The sequence below is a fragment of the Rhagoletis zephyria genome, unplaced genomic scaffold (assembly GCF_001687245.7).
Source record: "Rhagoletis zephyria isolate East Lansing unplaced genomic scaffold, Rhagoletis_zephyria_1.1 Rzeph_scaffold_05505, whole genome shotgun sequence".
NCBI classification, from domain to species: domain Eukaryota; kingdom Metazoa; phylum Arthropoda; class Insecta; order Diptera; family Tephritidae; genus Rhagoletis; species Rhagoletis zephyria.
Genome location: NW_016162588.1, coordinates 24,175 through 36,050, shown reverse-complemented (window position 1 = coordinate 36,050; position 11,876 = coordinate 24,175). Strand labels below are relative to the sequence as shown.

At 35.3% G+C, this 11,876-nt stretch overlaps 2 protein-coding genes and 1 pseudogene across 2 annotated transcripts; 1 reads left to right on the top strand and 2 right to left on the bottom strand.

Annotated features, from left to right (window-relative positions):
* Window positions 1-7,579: 7,579 nt before the first annotated feature.
* Window positions 7,580-9,441, bottom strand: LOC108372177 (uncharacterized zinc protease RF_0338-like). Its single transcript, XM_017627826.1, has 3 exons — window positions 8,925-9,441; window positions 8,097-8,850; window positions 7,580-7,979 (listed from the first exon to the last, which is right to left on the bottom strand). The coding sequence occupies exons 1-3, from the start codon at window positions 9,439-9,441 to the stop codon at window positions 7,580-7,582; spliced, it is 1,671 nt and encodes a 556-aa protein (XP_017483315.1).
* Window positions 9,442-9,595: 154 nt separating this feature from the next.
* LOC108372176 (probable transaldolase) lies at window positions 9,596-10,234 on the top strand. The gene has a single exon (XM_017627825.1). It carries the CDS (start codon window positions 9,596-9,598, stop codon window positions 10,232-10,234), a length of 639 nt encoding a protein of 212 aa, XP_017483314.1.
* Window positions 10,235-11,381: 1,147 nt separating this feature from the next.
* Window positions 11,382-11,873, bottom strand: LOC108372175 (NADH dehydrogenase [ubiquinone] flavoprotein 2, mitochondrial pseudogene; annotated as a pseudogene).
* Window positions 11,874-11,876: the final 3 nt, after the last annotated feature.

The following is an 11,876-nucleotide window of genomic DNA, read 5'->3' as shown; positions in this document are numbered from 1 at the left end:
ATGACAATTTTTGGTGAAAAATCATTCGATTGTTCGGATTCATCTTTATATACATCTCCGGATGTTGAGGGAACAGTAATTGATGTGCAGGTTTTCACTCGTAGAGGAGGTGAGGAAATTGAGAGAGCGCAACTCATTAAGCAGAAAGAAATTCGTGATCTTGAAAAGGAGCGTAATTATATAATCAATGTCACTAGTGAATATTTTTATGATGAGCTGAAAAAACTTATTGATTCGGAAGAAAAATGTAATTCTGTAGAGCGTGAACAGTGGTGGAAAATAGGCTTGAAAAACGCTGCCACTTCAGAGCAGGTTAAAGATTTACAACGAGAATTTGATGATAAAATTACAGGTATAGTAGCACAATTTAAGCAAAAAGTAGAAAAATTAAGTGAAGGCTATGATTTACCACAAGGCGTATCTATGGTGGTTAAGGTATTTATTGCTGTAAAGCATAGCTTACAGCCTGGTGATAAAATGTCTGGTAGACACGGAAATAAGGGTGTAATTTCTCGAGTAGTACCAGTTGAAGATATGCCGTATTTGGAAGATGGTACGCCTATTGATATTATACTTAATCCTCTTGGTGTTCCTTCTAGAATGAATGTAGGACAAATATTGGAAACTCATGTTGGATGGGCTTGTAAGAAGCTTGGCGATAAAGTAGGTAATGTTCTTGATGAGATCAATAAAATTAAAAGTACTTTCTGCGAGGAAGTTGGTGATGATAAATATGCGGAGTTGTTCTGCGGAAGAAGTATTAGTGATAGTGCAAATATATCTGAGAATGATAGCGAATTAGTGAGAGCTTATTTAAGCCAGCATGAAGATATATGTAGTGAGTTGCGTGATCTTTTAATAAAAATCTACAGTTTTGGTAATAATGCGTCTGTTTGCAATAATATCCGTGATATGGATAGTGAGAGTTTAATCACTTTTGCGAATGAAATGCGTGATGGTGTTCATGTTGCTGCACCTGCGTTTGAAGGCCCAAAAGATGAGCAAATAACTGAGTTACTTAAGTTTGCTGGTCTAGATCCTTCTGGGCAAATTGAGCTATATGACGGCCGTACTGGTGAAAAATTTGACCGTAGAGTTACGGTAGGATACATGTATATGCTCAAACTTCATCACTTGGTTGATGATAAAATTCACGCGCGTTCCGTAGGTCCTTATAGTTTAGTGACTCAGCAACCTCTGGGAGGGAAGTCTCACTTTGGTGGCCAGCGTTTTGGTGAAATGGAATGCTGGGCATTGCAGGCATATGGTGCTGCTTATACATTGCAAGAAATGTTGACTGTGAAGTCTGATGATATTAATGGTCGAGTAAAGATTTATGAGTCGATTATAAAAGGTGATAGTAATTTTGAGTGTGGTATTCCTGAGTCTTTCAATGTTATGATAAAAGAGTTGAGGGCTTTGTGTCTTGATGTGACTTTGAAACAAAATGATGTTCCGGTTCAGGATATATCTCATACTAATATAGCACAGTCTTTTGATAGAATTAGTATATCGATTGCGAGCCCCGATAGCATAAAATCTATGTCTTATGGTGAGATAAAAGATGTTTCAACTGCAAATTATCGTACGTTTAAAGTCGAAAAGGGAGGACTATTTTGTCCTAAAGTTTTCGGTCCAGTAAATGACTATGAATGTCTATGCGGTAAATATAAGAAAAGGAGACATAGAGGTCGTATATGTGAAAAGTGCGGTGTAGAAGTTACTTCTTCTAAGGTTAGAAGAGAAAGGATGGGTCATATAGAGCTTGCATCTCCTGTTACGCATATATGGTTTTTAAAGTCATTACCTTCAAGGATAGGAGCGTTATTGGATATGTCACTGAGAGATATTGAGAATATTTTATACAGTGATAACTATATTATAATAGATCCTCTTGTTTCTCCTTTTGACAAGAGTGAAATTATTAGTGAAAAAGCTTACTATGAAGCAAGGGATAATTATGGAAGTGATAGCTTTATAGCTATGCAGGGTGTAGAAGCCATAAGGGAATTGTTAGCACGTTTGGATTTGCATGAAGTAAGAAGAAATCTGAGAGTAGAGTTGGGATCTGTTGCTTCTGAAATAAAAAGAAAGAAAATTATAAAAAGATTACGCATTGTTGAGAATTTTATAAAATCTGGAAATAGGCCTGAGTGGATGATATTAACGTCTATACCTATTCTGCCGCCTGACTTACGTCCTTTAGTGTCACTTGAAAGTGGTCGTCCTGCGGTTTCTGATTTGAATCATCATTACAGGACTATAATTAATAGGAATAATAGATTAAGGAAGCTCCTTAGTCTCAATCCTCCTGAGATTATGATTCGTAATGAAAAAAGGATGTTACAAGAGGCTGTTGACTCACTTTTTGACAATAGTCGACGTAATGCTCTTCCAAATAAAGCTGGTGCTGCTGGATACAAAAAATCTATTAGCGATATGTTAAAAGGGAAGCAAGGTCGTTTCCGTCAGAATCTTTTAGGTAAAAGGGTGGACTACTCTGGACGTTCTGTGATAGTTGTTGGCCCTACATTGAAGCTGAATCAATGCGGATTACCAAAAAGAATGGCTCTTGAGTTATTCAAACCTTTTGTTTACTCCAAACTTAAAATGTATGGTCTTGCACCAACCATTAAATTTGCTAGTAAGCTGATCAGGGCAGAAAAGCCTGAAGTTTGGGATATGCTTGAGGAAGTGATAAAAGAACATCCTGTTTTATTGAATAGAGCACCTACTTTGCATAGGCTTAGTATTCAAGCTTTTGAACCGATACTTATAGAAGGTAAAGCTATACAGCTACATCCACTTGTGTGTGCAGCATATAATGCGGACTTTGATGGAGATCAAATGGCTGTACATGTGCCAATTTCATTAGAAGCTCAACTTGAAGCTAGGGTGTTAATGATGTCAACTAGCAATGTGCTGAGCCCTTCAAATGGTAGACCTGTTATAGTGCCTAGTAAGGATATAGTACTTGGTATATATTATCTTACTTTGCAGGAAATTGTTGAAGATGAGAGTAATTTGCCATACTTCAGTGCTTTCTTTGATATTGAGCATTCTTTAAATAGTGGTACTTTGCATATTCATTCCAATGTGAAATATAGAATGGAGTATATGAATAGCGATGGCGAAGTGTATCATAAGGTTATTTGTACGACCCCTGGTCGTTTGATATTATGGCAAATTTTTCCAGAGCATGAGAACTTAAGTTTTGATCTAATAAATCATATATTAACAGTTAAAGAAATAACGAACATGGTTGATCTGATATATCGTAATTGTGGTCAGAGTGCAACGGTTGTGTTCTGCGATAAGTTAATGGTGCTTGGCTTTGAGTATGCAACTTTTTCTGGAATTTCTTTTGGTCGTCATGATTTAGTGATACCTGATACTAAAACCATGCATGTTGAAAATGCGGGGGGTGAGATCAAAAAATTCTCTATGCAGTATCAAGAAGGGTTAATCACTAGAAGTGAGAGATATAACAAAGTTATAGATGAATGGTCTAAGTGTACAGATATGATAGCTAATGACATGTTAAAAGCTATGTCTGTGTACAATAGGAGTAGTAAGTATAATTCAGTATACATGATGGTTAATTCCGGGGCGAGAGGTTCTACGTCGCAAATGAAGCAGTTGGCGGGAATGCGTGGATTAATGACTAAACCTTCTGGTGAAATTATTGAAACACCTATTATTTCTAACTTCCGTGAGGGGTTGAATGTATTTGAATACTTTAATTCTACTCACGGTGCTCGTAAAGGCTTGGCTGATACTGCACTTAAAACTGCGAACTCTGGATACTTAACTCGTCGTTTAGTTGATGTGTCGCAGAACTGCATAGTAACAAAGTATGATTGTAAAACAAATGATGGTCTTGTCGTCAGGGCGACAGTTGAAGGTGGCACTATTGTTGCATCTCTTGAGAGCGTGATATTAGGTAGAGTTGCAGCAAGCGATGTGTATAATCCAGTAACCCAAGAGTTATTGGTGAAAGCAGGTGAATTAATTGATGAAGGAAAAGTAAAGCAAATTAATATTGCAGGTCTTGATGCTGTTAAGATTAGATCACCTTTAACATGTAAAGTAAGTCCAGGTGTATGTTCTTTATGTTATGGTAGAGATCTTGCAACTGGTGAAGTTGTGTCAATAGGTGAAGCTGTTGGTGTAGTGGCTGCACAGTCTGTTGGGGAACCAGGAACACAGTTGACTATGCGTACATTCCATACAGGTGGTGTGGTAACCAGGAGTGTTGAATCTTCAAATATTATAGCTTCAATTAATGCTAAAATAAAACTAAACAACAGTAATTTAATTATTGATAAAAATGGTGGTAAAATTGTAGTAAGCCGTTCTTGTGAAGTTATATTGGTTGATAGTCTGGGCAGCGAAAAGTTAAGATATAGTGTGCCTTATGGTGCTAAGCTTTACGTTTCTGAGAGTGAGTCTGTAAAAATTGGTGATAAGGTGGCAAAATGGGATCCTTATACACTGCCTATTATTACAGAGAAAACAGGTGTAGTATCTTATCAGGATTTGAAAGATGGAGTTTCAATCACTGAAGTGATGGATGAGTCTACAGGAATATCTAGCAAGGTAGTGAAGGACTGGAAATTACATTCTAGTGGTGCTAATTTACGTCCTCGTATAGTATTACTTGATGATAATGGTATGGTCATTACATTGGCTAGTGGTGTTGAAGCATGTTATTTTATACCAATAGGTNGAAGGTTCATGCAGGTGATGTTATTACAAGAACACCAAGAGAGTCAGTTAAAACTCGTGATATTACTGGTGGTTTACCTAGAGTTATAGAATTATTCGAGGCACGGCGCCCTAAAGAACACGCGATTGTTAGTGAAATAGATGGCCATGTGGTGTTTTCTGAAAAAGATCGTAGAGGAAAACGTAGCATATTGATTAAGCCTGCGGATGATCAGATTTCTCCAGTAGAGTATTTAGTCTCTAGAAGTAAACATGTTATTGTTAATGAAGGTGACTTTGTGCGTAAAGGTGATCTATTGATGGATGGTGATCCTGATCTGCATGATATCTTACGTGTACTTGGGCTGGAAGCTCTAGCGCATTATATGATTGATGAAATACAACAAGTATATAGATTTCAAGGTATACGTATAGACAATAAGCATTTGGAAGTCATATTAAAACAAATGCTGCAAAAGGTAGAAATCACTGATCCGGGTGATACTATGTACTTAATTGGTGAAAGTATTGATAAAACAGAGGTTGAGAAAGAGAACAGTTCTATGGTTAATTCTAGCAAAAACTCTGCTAAGTATTTACCTATTTTGCAGGGTATTACGAGAGCAAGTCTTGAAACTAACTCTTTCATTTCTGCTGCTTCTTTCCAAGAGACAACTAAAGTACTAACAGAAGCTGCTTTTTGTGGTAAGGAAGATCCTCTAATTGGGTTGAAAGAAAATGTCATAGTAGGGAGATTGATTCCTGCAGGTACTGGTTTGATTATGAATAAAATCAACACCCTTGCACTGCGTGATGATATAAACGATTATGAAAAGTATTTTGACGTTGAATTTCAGGATGAGCAGGAAAGTATTGCGATGTGAGCTGGAAATATAGCAAGTATTAAGTATATTGACATATAAATTAGTATCTTTATACTATAGTGTATATAGTTGTATATGTTGTAGCTTAAGCTAAGTAGTGGTTGTATGGCAGTTTCAAAACGAGTTGATTTCTTTTTTAATCATAAAATTAGAAGAATTATCTCGATATTAGCTAGTATAGTCTCTATAACATGTCGCATTTTGCTTCAGTTTGCTTGTGATTTTATCAATAAAAATAAGGCATCTATTAAACTCATAAAAAGTTTTGTTGNGCTACCTCTTACTTTTTTGTGGATAGTACATTCTTGGTTTTTGCTACAAAATTTGGTAAAAACTTATAATAGTCCTAAAAGTGAAAAAGAGGCTGTAAAAATCATAGGTAAATCAGCTGCTTTTGTGGATGATGTAGTAAAGCTATTAATACAGGTAAGAGTTATCCATTTTCTCGTTGGCTATGATAAAAATATAGTTAGCTACATATGTTTAGTGTCAACAGTTTTGTTGGTGTTTATATCAATGCCTATAAGCTGTTATTATTCATATAAAAAATATCGCAGTAACGAGGAATCCGATAAATACAAGAAATCACTTATCATGAGTGTAGTAATTTTATCTATAGGTTTTTTGAATTTTTTGTTTAATTATTTAAAAATAGCAGACGTGAATGTACCAATTGTGCTAGGAAGTAGCGTAATTTTTAATTTTGATCTCTGTGTAATGATTGGTATAGCATACAGTACTGTATTTTTGGTGCAACAGATTGATAGATATATTGAACCTGCGCAAAAAGAACATACTCCTCAGGATGATGATGTTGATAAACTATTAGATCAACAGGAGTTTCCTGGGTCTCACATAGATAACGTTCATCATGATAATGCTGAAGAGCAACAAGTGTACTAGATAGTTATCGTCCGTTTAAAATAAAATCTAATATCACGTTACGCCAAATATGATAGTGTTCACTGGGCAAGTTATTGAATGGGCTACATTTATGCACTGCACGCATGGCACTTTTAGATAATGATTTGAAAAGGGCGTTATCTTGATAAGAATGGTTATCAACTATATCAGCTGTAATTATTTCGCCTTGAGGGGATAATAATAATTCGATTTTCACGTTGAAACTTTCTTCGTGAGCAATATGAGCAGGTATATTCCAGCACTTTGTGAGTTTATTTCTGATCATATCTATGATATCGGTAACAGCTAGGGAACCATTTTTTTTACTTCTTTTTTTTCTTGTTATTGTTTGTATAGACTTGTTTTCTTTTTTTCTTCTTGGTATTGGCAAAAATTCATCTTTAGCATTTTCTTTCATTTCAATGATTTGCCTAGGCTTATCAATAGTAGTATTTAACTGCTTTTTTCTCTTTGGTATAGGTATAAACTCTGCATTGGACTGTAATGAGAAAAGTAAAAAACAACATAATAAAAAAAGGCCGAACTTAAAATGCATACTTCAAACAGTTTATTTTACTTGGTTTAAAGCTAAATTGCATACAAAGTCAATAAACTTCTTTGTTTAAAGCTAAAATAAATTTTATGCTTATAGTTCAAGTATTAGGCCTCCGTAAAGTATATATGGTATAGATGAATAAAGTATTGACTAAGATGTAAAAATAAATTGTTATAAAGGTAATAAAATAATTAGTGAGGTTTAATGATTAGTACAATTTGGAAACAAACATAAGGTAGCATTGTGTGCTTCATGTCTAGTGTTAGGTGTGGGTTTATCTGTTGCCGTGGCATCGTTTTGCTTTCCATCTTATTTGACGGTAGTCTTGTTACCTGTAAGCCTGATTGCTGTCTTTTTAGCTTTTATGCAAGCAAAAGAGAGCTATTCATTTTTGACTGATCCTTGGAATCAGGGAAAATCTATAATATCAAATGGAATGAATAATTTCTACAAAGGTAAAGACATTTTATATCAACCTCTGTTTGTAGAAAGGCTTTGTGATTGCTTTTCAAAGTGTTTTTAATAGAATTTATATTTTTAGCATAGAAATTACTTTATCGTAATTTGGTAACGAGTTAATTTCTCCAATTGCAGCTAAAGTAGTTTTTTCATGCTGAGATAATAACTCCTCTGCTGCTGCTTTTATGTCAGCATGGCTTACAGCACTGATCTTTTTAATTAACTCGTCTTTACTAATGTACTTGCCGTAGTTAGCATAGTAATAACTTAGTGTTTCAGCACGAGAATGAGTGCTTTCGCGGGACATCAAAATTTGAGATTTTACTCTTTCCTTAACTCTATTTACTTCGTCTTCTTTTAAATCATTTGTAGATAATTTCTTTAATTCTGCTGTGATAGATTGCAGAAGTTTATCTAGATTGCTACTGTCTGTGCCTGCAAAAACAGATAGCATTCCAGAATCACTATAACTAGAATTGAATGAATAAATAGAATAAGCTAATCCTTGCTTTTCCCTTACTTCTTGGAAAAGGCGTGAAGACATTCCACTGCCTAAAATAGAGTCAAGGACTTGAAATGTGTGGTACCTGTGATCATGACAAGAAACACTCGGCCATCCAATTAATAGGTGTACTTGATCTAACTTGCGGTGTTCTCTATATTCACCGCCAGTATAGTTAGCACTTTCATTTTGAATTTTCTTTTTTGAGTGGATATTAGAGAGCGTATCTTTTACTAGTGCAACAATCTTTTCATGTTCTATATTGCCTGCGACGGCAAGTATCATATTTTCACCGAAGTAGTGTTCATTTATATAGCTATTTAATTTTTCTCTGGTGAAGGATTTCACGGTTTCTTGCGTACCTAAAATGGACCTGCCAAATGATTGATTATTATAAGCTGCTTCCATATATTTATCGAAAATAATGTCGCTTGGTGAATCATTGGTTTGAAAAATTTCTTGTATCACAACACCTTTTTCACGCTCCAGCTCATCTTCTGGAAATGTGGAATTGATTAATATATCTGTTAATATATCAATTCCTATTGGTACATCCTTCTTTAAAACTTTTGCGTAGTAGGTAGTGCTTTCTCTACCTGTGCAGGCATTAAAAACTCCGCCTATATCATCAAAAGCTTTAGCAATCTCAAGTGCAGTTCTGCTTTTTGTGCCTTTGAAAGCCATGTGTTCTAAAAAGTGTGATACCCCGTTTTGATCGACACTTTCAGCCCTGCTACCAACATTGACTCTCATATTGATAGCTACAGAATCCACTTCACTCATATATTCAGTAATGACACGCAGGCCATTGTTCAATTTTGTTACTTGTATCATAAAACCTGTTTTAAATTCTCTTCAGCAAAATCCCAATTAATTAAATGGTCAAGGAAAACTTTAATGTAATCGACCCTACGATTTTGACAATCTAAGTAGTATGCATGTTCCCATACATCCATAGTAAGCAATGGAATTTGATTGTGGATTAGCGGTAAATCAGCATTTGGAGTTTTAGTGATTTTAAGCTTGTTATTTTCTAACACCAACCATACCCATCCACTGCCAAATTGATTTATTCCATGTTCAGAAAACATCTCATTAAATTTTTCAAAACCACCTAAATCATCTTTGATCTTTTTTGCAATTTGGTAATCTTCTCTTGGTTTACCACCACCGTTTTTTTTCATTGAATTCCAATAAAACGTATGATTCCACACTTGTGCTGCATTGTTAAACACAGAAATATTATTGTTATCTCCATGAACTTTTTTAATTAGCTCCTTAAGCTCATGATCTTTTTCTTTTACTAGCGTGTTAAGTTTATCCAAATACCCTTTGTGATGTTTGTTGTAATGAAAATCTAAGGTTTTTGCAGATATATAAGGCTCTAAAGCTTTTTGGTCATATGGAAGTTCAGGTAAACTAAAACTCATATTTAATCTCCTTGTGTTTAATCTATTGGGATGGTATGATAATATATACTTCAATGCAACATAAAATAAGTAGACCTTTTTTGAGGTTATTAGTAGCTTCAAGAACAGGTTTACTTAAGTGGGCTGTAAGTTTTATAGTCAAGGGAGGAAAAAGATGGAGATTTTTCTTGATAGTGCTGATTTAAATGAAATTAGCGAGTTAAAAGGCTTGATTGATGGTATAACGACTAATCCTTCGTTGATAGCAAAATCTGGCAATAAGAATAAATATAAAGATTTAGTGCATGAGGTATGTGCTATTATAAATGGGCCGGTGAGTGTTGAAGTGGTTGCTGATACCCACAACGAGATGGTGAAAGAAGGTTTAGATCTAGCAAAAATTGCTGAAAATGTTGTAGTAAAGCTACCTCTTACGTATGAAGGATTGATTGCTTGTAAAGAATTGTCAACAGAGCATAACATAGATGTTAATGTAACTTTATGTTTTTCTTCTGGACAAGCACTACTTGCTGCTAAAGCTGGTGCTTATTTTGTATCTCCCTTTGTTGGGCGTTTAGATGATGTGAGTTATGATGGATTGTCCTTAATAGAAGATATATGCACTATATATTCTAACTATATGTTTGATACCAAAGTTCTTGTAGCATCAGTAAGAAGCCCTGCGCATGTAGTTAAAGCTGCAAAATTTGGAGCTGATGCGGTGACTGTGCCAGCCAAAGTGTTAAGGCAATTAATAAATCACCCTTTAACTGNATTGGAGTTAGCATATCCAGTTGTGTTTTTCATGTTCTAGCCTATCTTCTAATATTGCCTGTCTTATAGATTCCATTAATTTGTTCATAAAGAAAACGTTGTGGATAGTGATTAGTGTATAAGCTAATATTTCCTTTGCTTTTAGCAGATGATGTATATAGCCTCTTGAATGTCTTTGACATGTGAAGCATAAGCAATCATTTTCGATTGGATTATCATCTAGTTCAAACTGTTGATTTCGTAGATTGATATGTTCTTTGCCTTTTGAAGAAAAAGAGTTTCTATTTTTTACCTTTATTAAAGCCCCTCCATGCCTTGCTAAACGTGTTGGATGAACACAGTCGAAAGTATCAATACCCAAGCTTACTCCATGGAAGATGTCTATAATTCCACCAATACCCAGCAGATGAGTAGGTCTATCCTTCTTTAGGTTTTCTATGGTGAAGGAAACCACATCGTACATCTGTTGTTTGCTTTGACCAAGTGATCCGCCGATTGCTTGACCAAAAAACGGTAGATTACTGATGAAGTCACAACTTTCTCTGCGTAAATCTTGATATACTCCCCCTTGACTAATGCCATAAAGTGCTTGTTTGCCGCTATTGGTTTTGTCAAATTCATTTAAAGAACGCTTTGCCCATCTGTGACTCAAATGCATCGATTTTTCTGTATACTCTTTGCTAACATGAAAAGGGGTGCATTCATCTAAAACTACGATCAAATCAGCACCTAACTTTTGCTGAATTTGTATAGATTTTTCAGGTGTTAAACAGTAGGTTTTACCGTTGATGTATGAACGAAAAATCGCTCCATTTTCATTTATTTGTATCAGTGTTTTTTGTTTTCTTCTTACTCCTTTTATTTCATCTGAAACTGAGCCATGACCTAAACTAAATATCTGATATCCACCTGAGTCGGTTAACATAGGTTTGTTCCACCCCATGATTTTATGTAAGCCACCAAGTTTTGCAACTTTATCCTCTCCGGGCTGGAGCATTAGGTGGTAGGTATTAGAAAGTATTATTTGCGTGCCTGACTCATTAATCCTTTCAATATCTGCAGCTTTTATAGCAGCTTTCGTTGCACAAAAGATAAATGCTGGTGTTTCTATGTCACCATGTGGAGTCTTTATTATTCCAAACCGCGCAGAACCTGACTGCTTATGTATTTTAAAGGAAAAATCGGCTTTATTCATTTGAGAGCTTTACTATAATATCATCTACTTTTTCAGGAGTGAGATTTTCATAAAAGTCATTATTGATCTGTACTACAGGAGCATTGACGCATGCACCTAGGCATTCAACTTCTTTGAGGGTGAATAGGTTATCTTTAGTTGTTTCGCCAATATCGATTCCTAGCTTCTTTTTAAAGGCATTTAAAACACTTTCACTGTTACACAACCAACACGGAGTTGTTCTACAGACTTGTATTAAATACTTCCCAACTGGCTTGAGATTATACATAGTATAAAAATTTGCTACCTCATATACACGCATGTGTGTAATATTCAGCAGATCAGCTACATAACGCATAGCGGATTCTGGTACCCATCCAACCTGCTCCTGAACTAAATAGAGTAGAGGCATAACAGCACCGCCTTCTCTGCCTTCAGGGTACATTTTTATATGTTCTTGTGCTTTCTTAAGATTGTTGGCTGTAAAACTAAATTGACCTTCCATTTT

Coding starts and splice junctions, on each gene's coding strand:
- LOC108372177 (XM_017627826.1), bottom strand. CDS start 9,441: ATGAGTTTTAGTTTACCTGAACTTCCATATGACCAAAAAGCTTTAGAG. Junction 8,851..8,924: donor CTACTTAGATTGTCAAAATC/GTAGGGTCGATT, acceptor AATTTAAAACAG/GTTTTATGATACAAGTAACA. Junction 7,980..8,096: donor GTTTCTTGTCATGATCACAG/GTACCACACATT, acceptor ATTCAATTCTAG/TTATAGTGATTCTGGAATGC.